The 24,673-nt window shown below is 61.9% G+C and overlaps 1 protein-coding gene across 2 annotated transcripts in view; it reads left to right on the top strand.

Annotated features, from left to right (window-relative positions):
* Window positions 1–8,328: 8,328 nt before the first annotated feature.
* DNMBP (dynamin binding protein) overlaps window positions 8,329–24,673 on the top strand; it is a 31,296-nt gene continuing 14,951 nt past the window's right edge. The window contains exons 1-3 of one of the 2 annotated variants that reach the window (XM_019499518.2): window positions 8,329–8,473; window positions 11,995–12,117; window positions 12,864–14,654. In XM_019499518.2, coding sequence (XP_019355063.1) covers window positions 8,329–8,473; window positions 11,995–12,117; window positions 12,864–14,654 — 2,059 coding nt within the window. Of the gene's footprint in view, window positions 8,474–11,994; window positions 12,118–12,863; window positions 14,655–17,285; window positions 18,931–24,673 lie in introns of those variants that run through there. The other variant, XM_019499519.2, reaches the window with a different exon arrangement.

Here is a 24,673-nt window from a genome sequence, read left to right as displayed (position 1 = left end):
GCAATGAGCTCCACACTAATTCCACTCTGTGAGAAAGCACTTCCTTTTTTCAGTTTTAAACTTACTGCCTACACCTTTTATTCTGTGACCCCTGGTTCCTGTCTGGTGAGACAGTCAGTACATAGTTCGCTCCCTCGGGACTTTCTCTTCCCTGTTGAGCATTTTGTAAGCCCTTCTCCTGCCCCCTCGTGCATCTCCACTTTTCTAACCTGGCTGGGGCTGGTCCCAGCAGTCTCTCCTCTTGTGCAAGCCCCTCCGTGGCACTCCTCATCCTTGTTGCTCTTCTCTGGACCTTCTCCAGTTCTTCTCCGTCCTTTCTGAAGGTGCGGGGCCGGTGCTGGGCACAGAGGGAGGGACAGAGCTGTGCATGGTGCCACCTCAGGCTGCTCCCGGGGCAGGTGCCTTGCCACCTCTTCGGGCATTTCTGGGGTGTGGCAGAAGGGGCCCTTTGCTCCCCACTCCTACTGCAGCGCGCCCAAACTGATGCACTGTCCTTAGCATGACCTGGCCCCATGGCTGCAAGCTCCTCTCTGTGCAGCTCCAGGCATCCTGCGCTGCCCTTCCCTCCCTTCTGCCTCCTTCCAGCCTGGAGGGACACCATGTCTGCTGGAAAGGCCTGTGCCCCTTCACCTCTGTCTCTTCCTGACTTCTGTCTGTCTGCACCTCTGCAAAAGGCTGAGAGCAAGCGCCAGGGCAGGCACCACGCCATGTACAGCCACCTCTGCCCTGCTGCGTAATGCCACCCCTCACCCACTCTCCTGACTCAGCTCCTGGCTCCTCGTCCCTCTGGGCATCGCGTGTAAATGCCTTGTCTTCACTGTCAAGGCCTCCGTGGCACAGACTGTGCCTACGTCTCTGAGTTGGTTTCTTGGTGTCCCCTTCCCACACTCCCGGGCTCCGCCAAGGACAACCGCTCCAATTGTGTGCGCCTTTTCTGTATCTTGACTGCTTCTAGTAATTGTCGGGAAGCTCTGTCACCACATTCAACTCTCTTACAAACCTATTTTGTGGCCTGGCCTACAAAGGAGACCACTTGCAGTTTGACGAGCCAGGTCTCCAGAGCTGCAGTGCTCACTCATCAGGGCAGCTGGATTTGCTGCAGTACTTGTGTGGTCTAGTGCAGTGCTTCTTAGCCTCAAGGTTCCCCATCTTAGACTCCACACCCGCTTGGAAAATGTCAGGTCTTCGCGTTTGCTTGTTTTTGACTGCAGAAAAATAATGGAGCAGTTTTTCTGTTGCAAAGGGTGAGAGAGACCACGGCAAGGCAGCACTGCTGACACTCTGGATTCCTGTTTGAAATCTCTGGGTTTAGCTTGTGAATCGTGGAGAGGTTTGCACACACAACAGTGCTGACATTGTGCGGCACGCTTCAGAGGCTCTCGTAGCATCCTGGTTGGGAACTACTGGTTTTGGATCTGCTCTATCTCAATGGGAGCACCTAGAAATGCCACCCCTGCCCCCCGTGATTTTCCCCTAACAACTTCATATTTCACCCCTATCCTCTAATTAAGTCCCAGCACCCCCAAAACCATGGACTTCTCTCTCTCTCTCTCTCGTGCATGGACACACACACCCAGAGAAAGCCAGTGTCTACACGTCATAATCAGGTCTAACCTCCAAGGCGTTGTTTCCTGTTGTCATTTTGTTGCCTGAGGGAGTGTGGACGTGCTCTGCACCCAGCTATTAGCATGGCTTCGGGTGCTGGTTTGTGCGGGGTAGCTGTGCACTTCCCTGTCCTGTGCTGAGCTCACAGTTCAGCCTGTGACCAAGCTGCAGAAGCCGCGAGTGTCTGGGTGGACTTTGTGTGGCGGTGACGAGCGTGGCAGTGCCTGCCGGCTGACGCAGGGCATGCGGGGTGGTGTTCTGCATGTGCTGGCCCGCTGGGCGTGCTGGGTCAGGGTTCCCAGTGCCTCAGATGACTGTTGCCTATGTGTCAAGTGATGCATCACTCGGGAATGCGCCTGGGCAACCCCAGCTCCAGGGTGCACGGGTTTCACTGGGGGACGTGACGTGTCCATTATTTGTGTCCCTGGTGAGGGCAGGGCCCCAGGTGACAGGTGCTTGCAGGCAGAGTAAGAGACATCCCCTGCCCAGGCACTGTGCAATGCAAGTGTGGGGGGTGGGGGGGCGAGGGCGGCAGGCTGGGGGCGGGAGGGCTGGAGCTTGTTCTGGCTCCTGGTTCTGTGTGCTGCCCCCAGTAGAGGCCATTAAACCTCTCCTACAAGAGCATGATTCAGGGTGCAGCATCGGGCACCGGAGAGTGGGAGACACCTATGCAGCCCCAGCCACCTCCCTCGTGGGCATGTACCTAGGTACCATTGCTAGCTGCGGGCATGTGTAATGCTTTGCAGCGTAGCCCCAGCCTTGGCTAGTGCAAAGCATGGATGGAGCTCTCCGTGGAACGAGGCTGTGGCTCCCTCCTTCCCCGTCAATAACAAAGGCAGCCGAGTGCAGACCCCCCCCCACCCCAAAGGGGTAAAGAGCCTTGCTCAGGCACAGGCCTGTGGGTGCACACAGCCATGCAGCCCCAGAGCTGGGATTGTCCCTCGGGCTCATCTCTCAGATCTGTGCCCATTCCAGCACCTCGCGCTGCTGGGGGCAAAGAGCAGCTCCAGCTTCATTTGATGCCAGCCACAGCAGCAAATGGTTGGCACCTCTGCAGGTCAAGTCCTGGGTCCCCGACCACTCAGGGCATAAAGAGCAGGCATTTAGGTTTGCCTGGCTTTTCCCCAAATGTGATGGGGTCCCATGGAAAGATGGTGGATGCTTGGGTTAGCAGCAGCTGTCTCGAAATGCCTTCACTGGCGTCAGGGCAGGGCCAAGGGGTCCCGGGCAGCCTGGCTCCTGAGTTCGCTGCCTTGGGTCTGCCTGACTGTGCAGCCCGGAGCTCGTCATGGGAGTGCTGTGTGCATGATGGGGTACCGATGGGGGCAGCGATGCTGGTGTTTGAGGCCCGGGGCCTCCCCCCCTTCCCTGCGGTGCAGAACTTGTCCACAGTTCTGCTGTGGTGTGTGCATGGGGGGAGATCTTCCACTTCCCAATGTCAATGCCATGAGGGTGGAGGAGCCCATCCTGGTTGTGCTGCAGCTGGCAAGACACCAGGCTATGCAGCTGTCAGCGCTTCCTGCTGGGGCGAGGGCCCAGCCCCTGCATCAGGTCTCTGGCTTCTCGCTGCAGCTTCAACTTCCCTCCTCTTTGCCACTGGGAGCGTCCTTTCTCTCCCACTTGTGGCCAGCCCCCTGCTTCCACGGTTGCTGCTGTTTGTCCTGCCCAGGGGTGCGCACAGGGTGCGGCCGTCGGCAAGGACCTCCCGCTGCGGAGCGTGCAGGGTGACTGCAGGTCTAGGCACTGTGGCAGATTGTCCGGGAGCAGTGAGGTGGCTCCAGGTGGCTGGCGAGGCAGTCTGCAGGGTTCCCGTGAGCCTGGGCCTGCCCTGCGCCTGTGTGCAGCGGTGCGGATATGCAGGCGTGTTGCGGTGTAGGAGCCTCCCTAGAGGTGAGCGTGGCAGGGGGGCTCGGAAGCACGTGAGGAGCCACAGTTACTGGCCCCTTCCCTCGTGGGTCTGAGGTGCGTTGTGGTTCTCCCAGCTCCTGTTGTGGGCTGCAGCTCTGCAGCGAAAGCTGCCAGGAGCCTGTAGCCTGATCCCATCCAGGCAGCTGCAGGGCCCTTGAATCAGGGCAGAACAGGAACAGAGTGTCCAGAGCTGCCCGGCGTGGGCACTCAGGCGTCCGACCTGCTGCTCCGGGTAGGAAGGGGCCTCAAAGGGGTCTGGGGGAGGGGAGAGTTTCTCAGTGGAGATTTAAGGAGAGACTCTCTCCCCTTTCCCTGACTGTCCCTGGGACGTCATTGGGTTTGCTTCCTTTATGAGATGGGCCCACCTTGGTCAGCAGCTCCCAGGACCGGCTCCTGCAGGGGGACAGGGATGCCTCGGGGCACATGGGCTCGGTGCCCTCGGGTTCCTCAGTGCTACCCTGGCGAAGCCGCTGTGATCCAGCTGTGCCCACACATGGCAGCACTGTCCTGCAGCCAGGAGCAGAGGAGCGCGGGGCGGGGGGAAAGGTGCTGCACGCTGCCATCAGGTTTCTGCCTTCAGGCTGCCTTTGCCGTGCCTGCCATCTGCTTGCGCTCCTTATCTGCCTGCCTGATCGTGGGCCGTAAGTGGGTCACTAGGCTAGCTGGCTGTGAACCGAGGCTCTCGCGTTGCAGGGGCTGTGCTGCTTCTCCCGGTGAGTCTCCCAGGACCCCTCCACCCAGCTGCCTTCTCGTGTGCTGCAAACGTGCAAGGGTCTTTCAGCAAAACCAGAGCAGGCAGGACCCACAGCGCTGATGCCCTCGTCCTGTGGTCAGGATGCATCGCAGAGGCAGAGGGCCCAGACCGCTGCTCCCCTACCCCACGGGTAGTCTGCCCTGGGGCAGGGGCAGGGCACTGGTGGGGACGGAGCTGCTCCTTTCCCATCTCCTTGTCCTGCTCCTGACTGCCTGGGTGCTCGCTGCTCAGCTGGGGCTGGAGTCCGGGCTCCTCCGGCTCTGGTGTCCTGCAGTCCTGACCCCGAGGCTGGAGGCTCCATGTTTGTTCAGGCCCAGCCCCTCCCCGCCAGGCAAGACAGCACATGGAGGGCCCGGCTTGCCCATCCCTGAGGTGAGAGGGGGATGGCGTCCGGCCAGGGCTCGGAGATGACTCACTGCAGCCTGGCGGCTCTCCCCAGGATCCGCTGCGCCTCTGCGTTGGGTTTGTTTTCTCCAGGCCGAAGCAGGCGGTTCTGGGGAGGGCTCCGGCAGGGGTTTGCACCACCTCCCAGGCCCCTGGCTAGACTGAAGCTTTCCAGCCAGGAGAAGCAGGGAGGTGGCCCCCTGCACCAGAGAGTTTGGGGACGGAGCCAGTGGGCAGCTCGTCCTGGGGAGACGAAGCCACGGGCCGGCAGTCAGCAGGACCCCTGTCGTGCTGGGACAAGCACTGCTTGCAGTCTCTTTGCTGCCTGCAAACCCGCGAGCGCGCTGGCTGGGCCGGGAGGGAGGGAAGGGTCTGGCCAGCCACCCTGCGCTCGGGGAGGGGGCCCAGCCTGGCCCGCCCTGCCCAGCCCTGACAGCCGGCGCGGCGGGCTCTGTGCAGTCACGACACGCTGCAAGGCTTCGAAACTCCTCACGCAGCGCAACGGCCGCCTTCCTGGAAGCCCGAATGGGACTTGCGCGCGTCTCTGCGGCAGACGGTCCCTGGTCAGATCTCTCGGCCCCTTCTCCCTCGGAGCAAAGCTTGGGCTCGTGCCTCCGCTCCCCTGTTACCGCAAACCCTGGGAGTGGGGAACCAGTGGGTTGCTGTGAGAGAGACTGCTGGAGAGGCAGGACTTCCCCCTCCGCTCGTGTAGGCAGATTCAGCAGACAGCACGCTCTGATACGGAGCAGCTTGCCTCGTTGTCTTGCAAGTGAGTCTTGCTCCCTCTCCTGCTGATCAGACAGTGTGGGTCTCGCTGGGACATTCGGGGGCGAGTTCCAGTAGTTCAGGAACCCAGTGACCCTTTGCTCCCACGCTGTTTTATACCTTTTGTTTCCTGCATCTGCATTATTTGTATTACTGTTACTGCTGCTGGCTACACATGGACAGAATCGATTTCTCACTATTGGACATTTTCCTAAAACCATGCATGCGGGGATGCCCCCGTGCTGGGGACACCCCGTGCTATGAACACCCACCTGCAGGCCTTTCTTATCATGAATCCTCTCTCTGTCCTTTCTTCTTCCTGCCATCTTTAACAGTGCTGATGCTGTGACAAAATGTGTTGCCGCTGGCTCAGCTTTAACCAGACAGTGACCTGCTCACCAGCTCAGCTGCTTTGCGACACCTTGCAGGAGCAAACACTGGCACGTTTTGGTTATGTGCTCTCCAACCCTTTGCTTGCTAGCAGCCAGGTCCCTGCAGCTGGGCTCCTGTTTGCCCAGTGAGAATAGCCTCTAGCCACTGCTTCCCCTCTGGGTACGGCAGCCCGGCCCTGACTCCTGCCACCAAGAAGGCTGTGGAAGAGTTGTAATTGTGAGAGCAAAAGCTCCCGTGCCGTGGACCCATCCCACCAGGGGCTGGCAGGGACCTTGTGGGCTGTCTGATCCAGCCCCTGCACAGAGGCAGGCGTCACTGTTTCTGGACTGCCCCAGGCGGACGCCTCCAGCGACAGAGACCCTCCAGCTGCTGCTGTGCCTGGGAGGAGAGGAGAGAGCAGTGGGATATTGGGATAGGAACAGTGTCCCTCATCCCGGTCTCCTTGGGTTGTTGCCATGCCTCCATCCACCTGGACCCCCTGTGGCGGGGCCCATGTGGATCCTGTCCTGGTTGCAGCGAGTCTCCCTGGTTGCAAAGAGCGTTAGCTCTGCTGTTGCCTCTGATGGGTGCGTTGCAGAGATGCTGCCACAGAAGAGGTCATGGTGTGGTTGTCATAGTTCCTGCCATCCCCACGGCTCGCAGGGGCTCATTTTGCTCAGTGCGTCTGGCACTGCTTTGTCCAGGTCAGGTCCAGGGGAGAGGGAGCATGCAGGCTGGCACAGCGACTTTGGGGATGTCTGTGGGAACTTGTCCTGGTGTGAAGGGCACCAGAGTGGAAAGCGAGCAGTGCCTGTTGCCTTTGCGTGCGCCCTGGTGATGAGCCGCTGTCCTGCTCTCCCACCGCTGCTGCATCGTGCTGTTGCATCCTGGGAAGCTCCCGCCTGCAGCCGCCCCACCTGCCCTGTGGGCTCCACTCCGCGTCCGGTGATGCTGGGGCTGTGAGTGCCACCCACTGGGAGCCCCTTTCTTTCGGGCACGTGTGGCCCTTTCCTACGTGTGCAGAGCCGGCTTGGGCCTGTCTGGTCTCTGGGGACCGGCTGCCCCTGCATGCTGGCTCAGGGTGCCCCTGCCCCCGTTGTGCAGGGGAGCCGTACAGCGAGGCTGCTGCCCGGACACAGGCTGCAGGCGGGAGCGGGGCACTGAGCCAGCATTCCTGTGCACAGGCCCTGCATTGTTCCCTGGGGCTATTCGCACTCGATAAAGGAAGCAGCCCCATCAGCAGAACGCAGCCTTGCCATGGCCGGGCCTCCCCCCGGGACTGGCCACGGGCGGCTTGCTGCACCCTCTGTGTAAGAGTGCTGCAGCCTCTGGCATGGGCATAGCCTGGCCCTGACTCACCCCATCCCCCGGTCTGAATCAGGGGCCATCGACTGCGATGGGGAGCAGCGCCTGCCCGAGAAAGGGGGGTGGTGGCATATGTGTCACTTGCTGTGGGTGCTGCATCGTCACAGCTGCCCCGGGGCGGAGCGTGGGCAGGTCCGTGCTAATAGCCCTGTCTGGGGGGCCGGCAGCTCCCTGCAGCACTGCGGGAGGCACCGTTCATGCTTCGTTGCGCGCTCCCGGTATCCGGTCTGAGGAGGACAGCATGGCAAGAGTGAGACGGGCATGATGTGCAGGTCCTGGTAGGTGCCAGCCAAGAGCACGGGTGGTTGCAGGTCAGGGCTCTGGTCTGGACAGGCCGGTGGGCCCAACCAGATTGGGACCTAGGGTGTGGACAGCATTTCAGCTCCACTCCCAGCACTCAAGGATGGGCTTCGCTCACCTCTGCTGAGCCCCAGCGCAGGGGCAGGGGTCTGCTGGGGAGGCCGGCAGCTGCAGCTGTGGGAAGGGGGTGGTGACCAATGTGCTCGGTGCTGCACACAGTCCCGTCCCAGCCACGTCTTCCCACGTGACCCAGAGACCTCAGCAGCCAGTGCCAGCCGGAGCTGTGGAGGCTGGCGGGGGAGTGGGTCTCTGGGAGCATCCTGCCAGAATGGGCCTCCCGGCTGGGGAAAACCCCTGCTCACAGCTCTTGCTGGGCAGATGTGGCCCCACAACCCCCTGCCCACGTGGTGCCCCCGGGCTCCCATGGCGGTGGGGGCCGTGGGCTGTCCTATGCAGATGCAGGGGCAGAGCCAGGCAGCTGCCGCCTGTCCAGTCGGGCTCGGTGCCCTGTGCCAGGGAAGCTCTGGGCTTCCTCCCCCTCCTTTCATTTCCTTCCTGATGGGAATTCACTTCCAGTTCCTCTCTCCTCCTGCCCACGGTGGCTCGGGCGCAGACATTGATGCCCAAGAAAAGCACGGTGGGTTAGTGCTGCATGGGCCGATGTCTGCTCCCGGTCCGAGTTCAGGTTCTGCTGCAGTGTGGGCTGGTGGGTGAGCTCAGGACAGGCGACCTGGTGGGTCGGGGCCCTGTGGTCATGGGGGTGGGCTGGTTTGCCTGGGCAGGTCTGAGGTTTCTGTGTGCCAATGCTGTGCTTGTGGACGCGTCCAACCCAGGGACTGAGCGTCCGTCTGTCCCTGCCCCGCAGATTCTGAGCCATGGAGACCGGCTGCGTGGTCCGTGCTGTCTTCGACTTCTGCCCCAGCGTCTCTGAGGAGCTGCCCCTGTTCGTGGGCGATGTGGTTGAGGTGCTGGCCGTGGTGGACGAGTTCTGGCTCTTCGGCAAGAAGGAGGGGGTCACAGGTAAGAGCTAGTGGGACCCGTGAGGAGGGGGGCTCTGTCCCTGCCTCCGCCCCTGTGTCCTACGCGCCCAGCTGCTCTGCTGGCCTGGCCGTGGGCCGCTCAGTCACTCAGCCGTGGCTCCGGGCGAGGGTGCAAATTCCCTGTTGCCGTGTCCCAGCCCCACGGTATGTCCAGTCTCCCAGTGGCAGTGGATGTTGGTGCCCCACGTCTTTCTCAGTAGGGGAGATGCCGGGATCCAGGGGCTTCATTGCAGTAGGAGCTGTTTAAGTGCACAGGATGAGGGAGAGAGGTCCCGCTCTGAGCTGCCTGGCGTGACAGTGAGAGGGCTGGGGACTGTTTTGCAGAGAGGGGAAGTGCGTGGCCGGGCCATGTAGCAAGTGCCGGAAGATCCTTCTGCAGGGCCCAGGTCTCGTGCATCCTGTCCGGAGCCCGAAGCCAGCCAGGCCCTGCTGCCTCCCTCCCTCCCTTCTGCCCAAGTGGCCATCTGTCCCTGCCCGTGTGCCAGCGTCCTGGGCCGGCACAGGGGTTGTCCAGGCAGAAAGGGACGGGGACCAGCCCAGTGCCCTCTGGGGCCCTTCTCACACCTGCTGACCTCACGGGCTTGCTTAAGGCGGGTGAGCTGTCAGCAAGACGGGGACCAGCCCCTCTGAGCAGGGGATGTTTCCTTCCTAGTTACTAACCTCCAGGCCCCTGGGCTCGCTGTCCCCGTGGCACAGCCGTGTTCCCTGCTGGCAGCCTGGCAGGCCTCAGCGCCCAAGACAATGCTCCTGTGGCACCAACCCACCGGGTCCTGGCTGGAGGGTCTTGCCCCTGCGCTCAGGCTCAGCCCCAGCTGCATTGGGGCAGGAAGGGATTTCCCCCCTGCTCAGACTGGTCTTCATTGCGGGGTTTTGCCTTCCTCTGCAGCAGGGGCACGGCCTGGGCCTGGGCGCTCTGCAGCGCCAACGACCCCTGGCAGCAGCAGGACGTTGGCAGCTGTGGCCCCCCCGTATCCCGGGGGCGGGGGTGGTGCCTGGGGCTGTGTCGGGGTGACTGTCGTGTTTTGTCTGGGCTAGTTTGGGTGGGGCTGACCCTGCCTTGGGCCGGGCCGGGCTGGATGTGACCCCTGCAGCCGTGATACCAGCAGTTAGCGCTGGTGTCTGTTCCCAAGGAGCCCCCGTGCCCTCCCTGCACCGCGCAGGCCAGCAGAGGGCGCTGGGTGTGCACGTGCGCCCACGCAGCAGTGCAGCCTCTCCACCCTGCGAAGCTGGCACAGGCCCTGCCCAGAAGAGGTGGCTCTGGGAGCCCAAGGGGCTGCAGCTGGACGTGTCCCCTTGCTGGAAGACAGGGAAGTGGACGATGGGGTCTGTCGGGTGACTCTGAGTGACCCTGACTCAAAGCCGCCTGGATCAAAGCCACGCGGCATTCCCCTCTCGCCACGTGCAGCCCTTGTCTGAGTGAAGGGTGCATGGAGCGGAAAGGAAGAGGCACCGTGGAGAGGCTGCAGCACTGGGCGCTGCTCGGGAACGGATCCGTCCGGCCTTGCAGCTCTCTGCAGGGCACAGCCAGGCTCCTGTTCCTCGGTGGTGGAAGAGGCATAATGGTGAACCGCCTTTGCCAAGGTCACAAAGGACCTTCCTGCTAGATGGACAGACCACTGCCTCAATCACTGCAAGCAAGGGGTGATTGACTATACATGGATCCGTGTTGGAGTGGCTGGAGATTTCAAGCGGGGTCTTGGGCCCGGTGCTGTTCAACATATGGAGGCTGGCATAGAAATCTTCTTGGGCATCTGCAGACAACACAAAGCTGGGAAGCATTGCAAGCCCCTCGGAGGATGGGAGCACGGTTCGGAAGGATCATAGTAGGCTGCAGAGCTGGGCTGGAGCCAACGGGGGTTTGTGCAGAGTGCTGCACCCAAGGAAGAATGGCCAAATGCACAGGTACAGAGCGGGAGAGAGTGGCTGGGTGGCAGCACTCTCTGGCGTGTCTGTGGATCGCAGACTCGGCACAAGACTGAGGGGAAGGGTCATAGCATGGCTGTGGATTGCAGGCTCAGCCCGAGACACCAGTGTGGCATAGCAGCAAAAGGGCAGATGCACTTCTGGGCTGCATCAGCAGGCCTGTTCAGGAAGATGTGGGAGGTGATAGTGCCGCTGTACCTGGCGCCAGCTAGGCCTTGTCTAGTCTATGCTGTGCAGTTCTGGGACTGCATTTTGAGGAGGACACGGAGAAGTTAGATAGGGCCCAGAGGTGGGTAACAAACACGATCAAGGGCTGGAAAGGCAGCTGAATGAGAAGGGGAGGGAGCTGGGCACATTCAGCTTGCAGGAAGGGTGATCGAGGGGGGTGTGAGCGCCACCTGTACCTGTCAGAAGGGCTCCACACAGAGGAGCTAGGACACCTTTCTCCTTCGTTGCCAACAGGAAGGACCCATGGCTTGAAGCTGCAGCAAAGCGGGTTTAGATTGGAGAGCAGGAAACACTTCCTTCCTGTCGAAGCCGTGAGGCGGTGGAAGCGGGGGGAGCTCCACTGGAGGCGTTCGGGAGGAGCCTGGACAAGCGTTGGTCAGGGATGATCTAGGGGCAGGATCTAGGAGGTGACCAGTGCCTGGAGCGTGCGGTGAAGTGCAGCGGTTGGAAGCCAGAGACCCCGTCCCTGCGCGCGTCCCTCAGATCCAAGAGCTCTGCAGCCTGGAAAGCGGAAAATCGGAGGGGGAAGCAGAGCCCCACACTCATCCCGGTTATGAAACAGGACTAAAGAGCAGGGACGAGGTTGTGGAGGAAGGAGATAAGACAGGGCAGCTCTGGCCGTGTGGGTAGATGCGGGCTGTATGGAGTTCCTGGCTGTCCCCAGGCTGCAGCGGATGGTGTCCGGCTTTCCCGGGCTCTGCTGGTTACCACATGGGGCCAGGAAGGAATTTTTTCCCTTCCTGATTGCTGTCGGGGTTTTTTCCCCTTCCTCAGAGGCGCTGGTGCTGCTGCAGCCCAGGTTGGGGGTGGGGACTGGGATATGCCATGCTCCTGTGGGCACCAACCCTGCAGCGTCCTGGCTAGCGGGTCTGGCACCTCTGCTTAGAGTTAGACTGACTGGCACAGAAACCTGGTCTTCCCCAGACTGACCTAGAGGAGGTTGGGGGGAGGGTGTCTTTCAGCTGCCTCTGCAGCGGGCCATGGCCTCCACCTGGGCTCTCGGGTGCATTTTAACCAGCTCCTTCCTGCCCTGGCTGTGCCCCTCAGCCCTCTGCTCTACTGGACGGGTCAGAGGCTGTTTTGGATGTTTTCAACCTTATGCCTCGTTTTTCTTATGTTCAAAAACACCTCAAAGAGGACAAAGGTTTAAGAAATCCTGGAGCCCCTGACTCTGGTCTCAGATCTGCACTTACCCTGCTGAGGCTGGGGCCCGCGGGGTCCCGGAGCAGGGAGGGGAAGCCCAGGGGAGGTGACCCCAGGCAGACTGCTTCTGGGCATGGTAGTGATGGAGGTGGCGCCTGGTCCCCACTGCCGGGGTGGCCGCATGCTGACACCCACCTTTCCTTCCAGGGCAGTTTCCCAGCAGCTTTGTGGAGACCCTGGACATCCCCAGCCTGAAACAGGGAGAGAAGCTGTTTGTCTGCACCAGTGAATTCACGTCCCAGGAGCCGGGGAGCCTGTCCCTGCAGAGAGGTACTCGCTGCCCCCGCTGGGTCTCTCCCCTCCCCACCTGGCCCTCCTGTGCTTGGGGAAAGCCCAAAGCACCCCGATCGCTTGCCTTGGAGCTGGGGTGGGTGTTTGCTGAGGGGCCTGAGCCTGAGGGCAGGATCATGGCTCGGCTGTTGGGCCCTGCATGTTGCTGACTCCAGCAGCTCCGCCGTGAGTCCTGCCATGCTCTGCGCTGCTGGAGGACACCCTTCCTGTGAGAGCAGGAGGCAGGGGCATGGCCTGTACGGGCAGGGGCTGCATCCTCCCCCAGGAGGCTCCAAGAGGAAGCTGCATAACCTTGGGCTGGGGGTGCTTTCGGAGCAGCATTCTGCCAGGGTGCAGGGGCTGGGCCAAACGGCCCCGAGGTCCCTGTCAGCTCAGGTCTGTGAGCCATGTGCTGGTGGCTATCCATTCAGACTGGGTCTGCTCCCTGTCCTGGGTGCTCCTATGCCCTCCCCTCTCCATGGCACTAGCACTGTGGGTGCCCCCAGCATCGCTGCCTGCCTAGCTGGGAGCCCCCTTGCAGGCAAGTCTCTGGGCTCTGCTGGTGCCCTCGCACCTGGGCCCCAGAGACCACGGCTGTGCCAGCACACCCTGAGACCATGCTCCTTGCATGTGTCCCTGCCTGGGGGCTGGCAGCTCTGCCTGGCTGGGGACGGAGGGGACAGGGGGCTGCAGGTGGGGAGACGGACCTGGGCCAGCCTCTGACTCCTTGCTTCTTGCTTCCACAGGAGACCTGGTGATCCTGGGCGGCCCCCTGGCCTCCAGCTGGCTGCAGGGCCAGAGCACCTGGGGCTCCAGGGGCTTCTTCCCCTCCTCATGTGTGCGGGAGCTCTGCCTCTCTTCCCGGAGCCGCCGGCTGTCCCTGGGCACAGCCCCAGAGGTGCCCACGCACTCGCTGGGCCAGGCGCGGGCACTGATGAACCTGTCTGCCCAGCTGGAGGAGGAGCTCGACTTCCGGGAGGGCGATGTGATCAGCATCGTGGGGGTGCCCGAGCCAGGCTGGTTTGAGGGAGAGCTGGGCGGGCGCCGTGGCATCTTCCCTGAAGCCTTCGTGGAGGTGCTTGGCCCCCTGAGAGTGCCCAGGGACTCGGAGGAGCTGGAGCCCATGGAGGAGGAGCTGGAGCCCACGGAGGCCAACGGTGTGGCAGGCACGCCACCCGGGGAGGTGGAGGATGAGTCGGAGGGCACCTACGGGGTGGCCCTGTACCAGTTCCAAGCACTGGAGCCGGCAGAGCTGGACTTCGAGGTGGGCGACCGGATCCGGGTGGTGGGCGTGCTGGAGGACGGCTGGCTGGAAGGCGAGCTGCGGGGCCGCCGTGGCATCTTCCCCTACCGCTTTGTGCGGCTGGAGGGCTCCACGCCCCCCGGGAGCAGGGGGAGCCCCGGGGCCCCGCCAGCGGGGCCTGGCCGTGGAGTGACTGTCTATGCGGAGCCGGCAGCAGCTGGCGCCAGCCCTGGGCCCCTTCCGCAGCTGGAGGCAGAGCCGGGTGGCCTGGCACAGCGCGCCGAGGGGCAGCCGAGTGCGCCAGAGCCCCGGGCAGCTGCGGGCACGGCTGGGGCCGAGCTGGGACCATGTGAGGCACCTGCGCAGAGAGGCCCCAGCCCTGGCTCTGAGCCACAGTCCCCCTTGAACGATGCAAAGACTGTCAATGGTGTCCTGCCCCACTCCCCAGAGAGCCGCCTGTGTTGCTTCGAGCCCAATGAGACCCCCTGTTCTCAGCCCAAGGAGGATGGGGATGGCCCCCCAGTGCCCCCCAGAGCCCCCCGCTCCCCCCTTCAGGGCAGCAGGAGCCAGGACATCACTGCCCCGGGCAGCTGGGCAGGGGCAGAGCCCAGCGAGGGAGTGGGGGGCGCCCTCCCCCCGGACCTGGAGCTGAGGCCGAGGGCCATGGCTCTGCCACGCCGCTCCAGCATCAGCGGGGCCCATGGGGGCCTGGACACGTGGCCTGGGGCCCGGACGGGCGCCGACCTGGACTCCAAGCTGACCGAGCAGCTGGCCCAGTTTGAGCGGAGTCTGTCAGGCGCTGGGGCCCGGCCGGTGTCTCGGCATTTCTCCATCCTGGACTATGGCTCGGAGAAGGACATCGTGCGGGGCTCCCCAGTGCGCGGCCGCCTGCCTGGGCCAAGGCGAGGTCTGCGCCCACCCCCGCCCCGCCCCAGCACCCCGGCAGCTGCTCCCCTGCCCCAGCATCCCAGCCCGGACCCTCACTCCTTTTCCGTGCGGCCTTTGCGCCCTGCCCCGCGGCCCCCAGCGGGCAGCCAGAGGAGGAGAACGGCCTCTCCGCAGCCCCAGCCCCTCCCTGAGGGCACCAGGGACTCAGTCAGCGAGTACCCTCTGCTGCTGACCCGGCTCCGGGAGCTGGAGCAAGAGCTGGAGGCCTGTAGGAGGATGCGGGCCGAGCTGCACGTGCTGCTGGCGGAGCCACAGGACGAGCTGGCGAGGACGGAGACCCTGGAGCAGCTGGAGCTGTGTGAGGCCAGCATGGAGAGCCTTGGCGCTGAGTTGCAGGAGCTCAGAGGTAAGGCTGCAGCGTCGGGGTATGCGTACACATGTATGTGTGCAATGCACGCACATGCAAGGGGACACTGCAGGGCCGCAGGGTGGACAGAGCTCTTAGCTGGGCTGCGTAAGCATGTGCTGGCTGCTGTGTGCTGGCCTGGCTGGGTGTGTGTGCATGCGTGTGTGCTAGCCCCTCCTGGCCAGGCCAGAGCTAATCCCTGGCCCCTTCATCCTGATTTCTCCAGTTTGGATTCTTGGTCAGAGCCATTCCTGGCTCCATGCTTCCCATTGCTCTCCCAGCCACTTCCTGGAGCCCTTCTGTCTCCCCCACCCTCTATCTGGGCTCTCGAGTGTCTGTTAGCCCCCGTTACAGCAGTAGGATGTTGGCAGAAACAGCTCCTTACTTTCCCCCAGGGCAGGGGCGGGGGTGATGCCTGGGGCTGTCAGGGTTGACAGTAGTTTTGTGAAGAGTTTTGATGGTGGGCTTGTCTGGGCCGGTTTGGACAGGGCTGATCCTGCCTCAGGCAGGGGTTGGACTCAGTGTGACCTTGCAGGTCCCTGCCAGCCCCGTGTCTCTGGGAGGCTGGGATCCCCTGGTGCCTCTTTGGCTCCACTGCCCATCTCACCCTTTGCCGGCATGGGGGCAGGTGTTGGGTGGTTGGACTCAGACTCAGGCTAGAGGACCTTGCTCCTCCACTCGGGGTCTGGCTCATCGCCACAAGAAGGAATTTTCTCTCGTGCTCAGACAGGCACAGACTTGGGGGTGCAGCCCCTGCCTGGGGTTTCTCTGCTGCATTTAACAAGCTCCTTCCTGTCCGGGCAGTTGCAGGAGGGCTCTGGGCCCCTGCTCTACCTGGGGCAGGTGGAGGCTCTTGCTAGGTTTGGGAGCCTGCATGAGGCTTGTTTGCTCCATTTAATAGGTCAGACAAACCCCGATCTGTGATGGGGCCAACCTCCCTGGAGCGTGGCACTCCCCAGAGGGCCCTGCCAGCTGGGCCACGCTCTGTGAGTTGGAGGTCCCGGATACACATTACATAATTAACTGGTCAGTCGCCCAATGCATTTAGACCAGCCACATGTGCAGAGTAATTATCGCCCCATAAAGGACTCGCCAGCTATAAAACGAGCCAAGCAGCTACAGAGCGAGAGCTTGGACACATGGAACAGCTCTGGACTGGTTTCTGGCCAGCTTGAATGTGAGCGTGTGGCGGGGCGCTCAGGAGCACATCAGGGCGAGGGCTCCACGACCCGCTGTTAAAGTAGCTGGGGGAAAGGAAAGTTGTGCAGCGGGAGGGAGTGCGTGCGCCTGCAGCAGCCCTGGGACCGAGCCAGGCAGGTCCTTCTCCAGGAGCAGGGAGGACAGAGCCGCCCCAGGTGCCCACCAGCTGGTGACCCCATTGGGCTCCGCTCTTCCCAGTCCCCTCCTCCAGCTGGGTCAGTCCGGAGCCACTGGTCTGTCCCCGCATCAGGGCTGCAGGGATGGGGCTGGTATAGCCCCGCGCGGTGGTCAGTGGAGTCCAGGCAGATGGCAGGGGCAGTCCCCAGCTACGTGGTGTTGGCAGGTGAGGGTCAGGGCACCTCATGGACCAGCCGGCACTGGAGGCCCAGGGTGCAGGAGGTGGCATCAGGCATGCAGCACGGGCTGGGAGGCATGCTGAGGGAGCAGGGCAGAGCCCTCTGAGCTGCGCAAGGCTTTGCTCTCTCGCACGGGGGTCTCATAGCATTGCAGGGGAGCTAGTGCAGGAGGGAGGGCTCAGCTGGGAGCCCTGGAGCAGGGCAGGGGCTGTGCCTGGACTGGGACAAAGAGAACAGCAGAGAGAAAGTCAAAGGGATTTATTACTGACTCTCTCCAGACATGAATGGGAGTCACAGCGTGAAACTAGGAGATGGTCAGTTTAAAACGAATACCAGGATGTTCTCTTCCACGCAGTGGGAGTTAAAGGGTGGAGTGCATCGCCCCAAATGTGCTGGGAGCTGAGAGTTCAGCCAGGGTTGCATGGGACTGGACACATGCTTGGAGGAAAGGGGCAGGGAGTGAGGGGCATGGCCTCTGCATCAGACTTTCCTGGACCTTCAATGCTGGAGGCTGAGAGGGGGAAGAGGAGCAGGGGAAAACCCTGGTCAGGCCCAGTCACTCTCCCTTCCAGCCGCCACTCTGCCCGTGCGACACAGGAGCCTGGGCACGAGGGGCTTGGCTCTGACCCAGCACAGCGCGGCTCTGATGTACATATGAGCCTGCTGGGGAGAGCACCCCGGGACAGCTCTGCGGGGAGAGAGGCAGCTCCCTTGTTCCCAGGGAGAGGAGGGGCTGGGGCTGGGGTTGGGACAGCACGCCCTTGGCCTTGCAGGACTGGGTGCCCTTTCCCATGGCCCCGCTGCTGGTGCGTGCTCCCCGGGGTGTGTGCCGGGCTTGGGTGCAGCCTCCTCTGGCCCCCACCTGGCTGTTTTCCTGCCTCGGGGCTGCCTGCCTGGCCTAGCCTGGCTCCATGGAGAGGTCTTGGCTGCACCTGCTGCACTGAAAGCCGCGCAGCCGGTTTGGGCAGTGCAGTCCTGCCTGGCCCAGGCGGTTACTAATTACCTCTGGCTGGGGTGGGAGAGGCTGGGACTAGCTGTGATTGGGTACGAAGGTTGGACTCTGCCAGCGAGTTTCAGGAAGGAGCGCCTGTGCTACTGGGGTGCGTCTGGAGCAGGGGCTGCAGGCCGCGCCGGGCTCTGAGACCCACCAGGCCCCAGGGCTGGCGCTGCCCGGAGGGCCATGTGCACCGTGCCGCGGGCGCGAAACCGGGGGCCGCGGCCCCTCAGCTGGGAGTATGAGGACTACACCGCCCTGCGGGGACGGGACGCTACGGCCGTGGGCAGGTTGTACAGGGACTGCGGCTGGAGTGACGCGTCCAGAGCAGACTGGCGGCCTGAGGATGGCGGGCCCCTGGGCGGAGACTGCAGGCCTTACGGGAAAGGGGACAGCCATCACCCGGACCATGAGGATTATCGGAGGGCAGAGCTCCGGTGTGTGGACCGTGGGAGAGCAGAGCTGGACCGTGAGGATTATCGGAGGGCAGAGCTCTGGTGTACGGACCGCAGGAGGGCGGATACAGACTACGAGGATGCCGAGAGAGGGACTCGCTATAGGGAGCAGAGGAGAGTGAATGGGGGCTGCGGGGAGCCCTGGAAGGCGACAAGGCCGTACAGCAGGAATAGGGACCGCGAGGATTACAGCAGCAGAGAAACCCAGTACAGGGACAGCAAGGGAGAAGAGGGGGACTATGAGGGTTATTGGAAGGACGATACAGGATACCGGGACCACAGGAAGGCAGAGGGGGACTGTGAGGATTATCGGGAGAGAGAGACTGGCTGTATGGAGCAGAGGAAGGTCAATGGGGTGTGTGGGAGGGAGGATACCCGGTACAGGGACTGCAGGAGAGTCGATAGGGGTTGCGAGGATTATAGAAGGGAAGGTGCTCACTGTAGGGACCGCGGGAGGGTAGGTGGGGGCTATGAGGATTGTTGGGGGGAAGACACTCGAGATATGGAGTGGAGGAGAGGGGAGCAGGGGTGTGAAGAGCATTGGAAGGAGTATCCTGGCTACAGGGACCGCGGGTCCCTGCAGCGGTGTGAAGGTCACAGGGAGAGAGGCCCTTGCTGCAGGGCCTGGAGGAGACTTGCTGGGGAACCTGGCGATTGCAGGGGGGACGGCGGTCGGGGCATGGACCGCAGGAGAGCAGACGGGGGCACGCAGGGAGCGGAAAGGCGGCGTGCAGAGGATGAAGCCTGGCACGGGGCTAGCGAGGGAGATGGTCGGTACAGGGACTGCGGGAGAGCAGACGGGGGCTGTGGGGGGAGCGCAGCCTACAGAGATGACAGGAGTGGGGAGAGCTGGCATGTGGACTTCAGGGACTCAGAGGAGGGTGGCGAGTGCAGCAGGGAGCCCCGCAGCCGTGCTGCAAATCCCAGGAGTCTGGCAGGAGTTGGCGAAGCCCCTGATGTGTCCCACGCCTGGTTTTTGGGGAGCGACGACATGGGCCCGGACCCCGGCCCCAGCCCCTGCCACGAGGCGGCCAGGACCCGCGACACAGAGTACAGTGGCTTTGGGGAACCGCAGAGAGTGATCCCAGAGCGCCTGGGGGCTGGACGGGCACGGACGGGACGGTCAGACTGGAGCCATGTCTGGGAGGACGAGGATGCAGCCGGGAGCACGCGGGGTGCGGACACCTGGCAGCGGAACAGCTGCTACCGGCGGACGGCACCAAGCGCCTTGCGGCACACTGGCTACGCACCGGTGAGGGAGGAGCCACCAGGTATGCGCAGGGTCATGGGAACAGGTGTAGGGCCACATGCAAGGGAGACGGGGCTGCAAGGAGCCCTGTCCGGGGCAGGGGAGATGCTTTGTGCCGCGGGCGCGGTGGGCAGCAGCCTTGGAGCAGCCCGGTGCTGCAGAGTCTTACTCTGTACAGGGTGCAGGGACGGCAGGTTCAGACCAGGTGCCCGGGACCCCAGCCCTGGGCACAGCCCAGGCACCACTGATCCGTTTCCTGGTGGGTCAGAGCCTAGACCCTGTGCCATCTTTCCCAGCACGTCTGCCTGCCCCAGCCTGTGGCGTGGGGCATGCTGCGGTTATCGGACTTGGTAACATGGCTGGTGTACTGTGCTGCCTCCGCGTGGGGTGCCAGCTGCCGTGGCCACTGGCACAGGGGTGCTGCTTCCTTTGCTACTGGCACATGGCCTGCTCCGTGGGGGGCACAGCTGCTGGTTAGGCCAGAATGGAGCGACACGGTACCCCAGCTTGCGGCAGGGGGAAGGGGGGAAGAGGAGGACACTGCGTCTGTTGGGAAATTCAGGGAGGTCAGATGCCGTTTGTGTAACCTCCCTTGGCTCGGACGCTGGGACTGTCCCTGGGGGCAGCTGGGAGAGAGCAGGGCCATGGCCATCTCCTGGAGATGGCAGCTCCAGCACCCTCCTCTTCCTTGGTGGGGGGGGGAGGTGGAATCTGCCTGGGGGCAGAGCCGCTCTCCAGACTGATTTGTGTGGGGCCTTGTGTGTCGGGAGGGCAGAGTTCAAAGGTAGCAGCGCTGACCCGGAGCAGGGGAGAGCCAAGGGTGGAGCAGGGAGAGATGACCCACAGGGCCCAGGGGAAGGCACCAAGCAGAGGCAGTGTGGGCCTTTGCCCTGCCCGTGCAGGCAGACCCAGTGGCAGGGGTGCTGAGACCAAGGCAGGAGCTGTGTCCAGCTGCGGCGTGGGCAACTCCCTGGGGTGCCTGGGCAGGGTGGTGCGTGTGGCTGCAGGGGAGGTTGTGTGTTGTGTGGTCAGGTCTCGCACTGGGGGAGGCAGGTGTCACTGGAGCCAGGCTGAGCTCCTGGCAGCCTCATGGACTCGGCACCCCTCCTCTGGCTGAAGCCAGCTCCCGAGGGAGGGCGCTGGGCTGTGGCTGTCCCTGCTATGGGGTCCTCGCCTTCCTGCTGCTCTCATGCCATGCCAGATCCCAGCCCCCAGAAGATGACCTCTCCATCCCTGTGGCCGGCTGCAGAAGTCCTCCCAAAGCATCATGCTGGCAGCTCCTTGCATTTCTTCAGCTGGCATGAAGCTTTCCCTCCTCCATGCTCTGCCTTGGATCACCCCCTGCCTTTCTCCACGCTGCCTGGACTCTTCACAATGCTGCATAGTCCCCCCAACAGTTCCCAGTCTCCTTTCCGTGGATGGGGAGACTCAGCCCAGAGGCTCCATGAGCTACTCCTGTCTGACCTGGAGTATATCACAGGCCTCACCCTGGTCCCCCTGTACTGAGCCCAGGGACTTGCATCTCGGGAGGAGGCATCCAGTCTGCATCTGGAAACGTCGAGAGATGGAAAATCTAACACTTCTTTGAGTAGTTTGTTCAAGGGGTGAACTGTGGTTGCTGTTAAGATTGTGCCTTATCTCCACATTGAATATCTCTGCTTTTGGCATCCAGCCACTGGTTCTTGGTTTGCCTTCCCCAGTGTAGATTTAAGAGCTCTTTTGTACCTGGTGTTTTCTCCCACTGGAGGTCCTCACCCCCTGCGATCAAATCTCCTCTCAGCTTCCTTTCCGATGTGCCAAGCAGGCTGAGCTCCTTGGGTCTCTCTCTCGCTCTTCTCCATCCCTGGTTGGGTTTGGTGGCTCTGTTCTGCACTTTCTCCAATTTATCACCAGCCTTTTGGAAACATGGGTGCCAGAGCTGCAGGCAGCAGTCTGGGATCCACGTTCCCCGTGCCTTAGGGGTGCCCCACTGTTCCCCTTCCATGCGCCTGTCCCAGGATTGCAGTAGCCCTAATTGCCCTGGCATGGCACCGTGAGCTCACGCTAGCTGCTTTGTCCTCGGTGAGGTGCTGACCCTTTCCACAGGCAGCACCTCTCAGGATACAGCGCCTGCTCTGCGGGTGCAGGACTGTCTGCGTGTCAAACACGGTTTATCTGAATGGGCCCAGGTTACCGAGCCACCCAGGCTGTGACGCTACCCTGTCCTCCCCAGAACTTATCACTCCAACATCGTAGCGTGACCTGCAGAGTTTGGCAGCCAGGGTGTTGCGCTGACTTCCAAAGCATGGGTGAAAGTGGTGGGTCGTGTCGGCTCCAGAACCGATCCGGAGGCCTCTCACGAGGCGCTGTCAGGAGGAGTGCTGCTTTCTGGGAAGATGCATCTGTTAGCTGGGTCTCTGTCCATTTTTAATGGGCTTGGTTCAGATTGTGTAGTGCAAATTCTTTCATCAAAATGCTGGTGTTAAGTGAAACCCTTCACAAAAGACTGACATCGGCACTTTCATCGACCCAGCTTGTAGTCTCATCAAAGGGCGAAATGAGGTTCGCTGGATGGGACCAGTTTTCTGTATTAGTCATAGTTGTCTCCTAATTAGTCATTCATTGAATTCTGTATCAGCTTTTCTGTTGATTTGGCTGTGCCTGACGTCAAGCTCGTTGGCTGTAGCTATTTGACTCAAACTTTTGGTATCACATTAGCTCTTTTCGCAGCTCCTGAAGGTTGTTTTGCTGGTGTGACCAGATTTATTAGAAGTTAACGTTGGTGGGCTGGATCTTCCCAGCCAGTAGAGGAGACCATATGTTTAGAAATCTCTAGGAGATGCTGTTTAACATCCTCCTCAATTATGTAGGCCTTCCCCAGCGGTTCGTTGTCCACCTGCGCTGCGGATACGATCCTTGTAGAGATGTAGGACAGAAACATCTCCCTTTCCCTGCTTCGCTCTGTCCCTGTAGCAGTGGGTTTACATCCGAGCTAAAATGTCTTAGCCTACGTGAGCAAAACTTGACTGTAATCCCTAATCCTGCAAGCCAGGCATTTTGCCCGATGGTTTTTGCCTCACTTACTAAGCCTCCGTCCTCATAATTCCTGTGTTTCTTATGTTGTTTCCTGCCTGCTCTCCCCTGCATCTGTTGGTTACCCACTGGCTGTTATTTCTGATTGCCGCCTTCGCTCTGGCACCAAACTGGGAACGCTAGAAGCTGCTGGGGGAGGGACAGGTGGTGGCTGAGTCTGGACAGACCCTGTCTAAATACTGTTTCACTGTGAGATACAGGCCATTGGGCTGGGGAGTGGGGATGGGGGAGTCTAGGGCTGGACCTGGCTGGCATTTCTTGAGGCCTCAGGGTGGGTTTTCTGTTCTCCTCTGGTCCGACTGGGCCGCGGCGGGTCTTGGACCTGGATCTGACTCTTGGAGTCCTGCTGGGACCGTGTGTCTGTTCCTAGGGGATGCAATGGAGCTGCAGATGTGAGCACCCCTGGGGGGGGGGGTCCTGCTCATCCCCGGCCTGAGCAGGAAGGGGGCAGGTTAGTCTGCAGGGGATGGCTGACAGCCTCACAGCCTTTACACTGCCTCCACTTTCTTCCTAGCTTGGTATGCAGGAGGTTGGGGGAAGCTTTCATGGCCCCTTCCTCTGTGCACAGGTTAAACAGGTGGATGGAGGGTCAGGCAGCCAGGGGAAGTTGCTAGGAAGAAGCCGGTGCAGGGGTGCAGCGCCCCCCTTCCAGTTGGGCGTTCCCTGCCTCCTGCAAGGACACTTGTTCCTCAGTCCCCATCTCCTGCCTTGGCTGTGTGGGTCTCTCAGACATCTCCAGATGAGCTGTGGCCCTGATCCCAATTGGCCTCGTGGCCATGGCCGTCGCGTGCACCAAAGCAGATGGCACCACTCCCTGAGCGAACAGCCGGTCCTTCTCTCTGCCCCGTGTCTCCTCCCTGTGCCTCTTAGAGCCAGGGCTCAGTCCCTCTGCCCCACTGACTCTGCTACTTGTGCCTGAATTTACCCTCAGACTCACGCTTCCTTCCTTTTAGCCTGGCCCTTTTCTGCTGCATCCTGCACTCTGGCTTGTCCCAGTTCACCCCCCGCGAGCTGCCTGCTGGGCCCCCATGCTGCACTGCTGGGAGACAAGGGGATGTTTGCTAGACTTCACCCAGCTCCGGTGCCCCAGCGACGGGGCCAGCCTGTCTCCCAGCAGGCAGTTTCTCCCTTTGCTCAGGGTCCTCTCTCCATCTCAGCAGGTCCAGCCCAGCATGAGTAACTCACTCCTCCCTTCTTGGTGTTTGTGCATCTCAGCCGTTGGCAGGTGGTGGCTTCCCTCCTTGCTCAGTGCTTGGTCACACATTGTGTTCCTAGGACTGGGCTCTGCCCTGGATGGGGTGGCACTCCCAGGGGCTTCAGGAGGAGTTGGGGGCCTCTGCTCACTGACCACAGCCGGGTCTGCTTGACTCCGCTGTATTCTTGTTGTCGCTCTGCCCCCTGGATGCCTGTTGCTCTTCTAGGAGCTCTTCCCTTGTCTGTCTGTCTGTCCGTCTCCTCCCCCAACCCAGGCACACAGAAGAGGTCCCAGGTCACCTCATCCGACCTGAACATCTGGGGCTCTCGGTTCCACTCAGTGGCCCCTGCACTGTGCTCAGGGACTTGAGTTTGGGCAAAGCCCAGCCAAGCGAGGCATGGCAGCACGGAGGAGTGGGGAGCCCAGCGCGCCCAGGGGACAAGCACCTGCTGTGCCCTTATTTCCCATGGGGAGCGGGTCTCGCTCTGCCTGTCCCTGCTGGGCTAAGGAGCCTCCAGTCTCCATTGTTTTCTCTGTGTGGAGACACTTGCATCCCATAATCGAGGCACCTCTCGTTGGTCTCTCTGATGCGCTTGCAAGCTGACTCCAGTCCCGCTGGGCAAGATGTACTTTCCAGCTGTCCAGTGCCCTCCTCTCCAAATGTGCAGTGTCCGGCTGTCTTATGAAAGGTGATTAAAGGAGCTGGGACGGGTTCAAGGAGGGGATAGGATGAGGGGCAGAGGAAACCTGGCTCTCCATTTAGGTTGTGCTGTGGTCCCAGGCTGCAGGGCAGAGCGGAGGGGTCTGATGTTTCCCAGGCCTCTGGGCTTTTCTGACTGCCCCGTGGGGCCCAGAAGGATATTTTCCCCCTCCTGTTGCTACAGATGTCAAGTGTTTTTCATCTTCCTCAGCAGCACCAGGTTTTGGCTGCAGCCCGGGTTGGGGATGGGGCTGGGCCAACGCTCCTGCTGCACCAACCCCGCAGGGTCCTGGCTGGAGGGTCTTGCCCCCGCACGCAGGCTCAGCCCCGCGCTGCACTGGGGCAGGAAGGGATTGCCCCCTGGTCAGATCAGCATGGAAGGGTGTGTGCGAAGGGAGATGCCTCTGCTTGGGTGCTCTCAAGGGCATTAACAACCTCCTTCCTGTCCTGGCAGGGGCAGGATGCTGTCAGCTGGTGGCACCTGGGGTTTTGGATGCACTGGGCCCAGTGGCTGTGTAGCAGGGTTTGTTCCCACCGGGTTTAGGAGCAGGTCAGACAAGCACTTGTCTGGGCTGGCTCAGACAGGGATGCTCCTGCCTGGAGCTGAGAACTGGAGTCTCTGAGGGCCTGGCCAGCCTGGCTCTTCTGTGTGCTTTGTGGCGGAAAGGATTCAGCGAGTCTATGGGGCCAGCAGGACTGGCCCAGCAACTGCAGGGCTGCTGTGGCCAGCACAGGCATAGCAATCCCCTCCTGGCCCACCTGGCCCACTGCTAGGACTCGGGGAGGGGGCTGCAGCTT

This window comes from Alligator mississippiensis, chromosome 6 (assembly GCF_030867095.1).
Source record: "Alligator mississippiensis isolate rAllMis1 chromosome 6, rAllMis1, whole genome shotgun sequence".
NCBI lineage: Eukaryota > Metazoa > Chordata > Crocodylia > Alligatoridae > Alligator > Alligator mississippiensis.
This window is presented reverse-complemented; position numbering and strand designations above follow the sequence as displayed.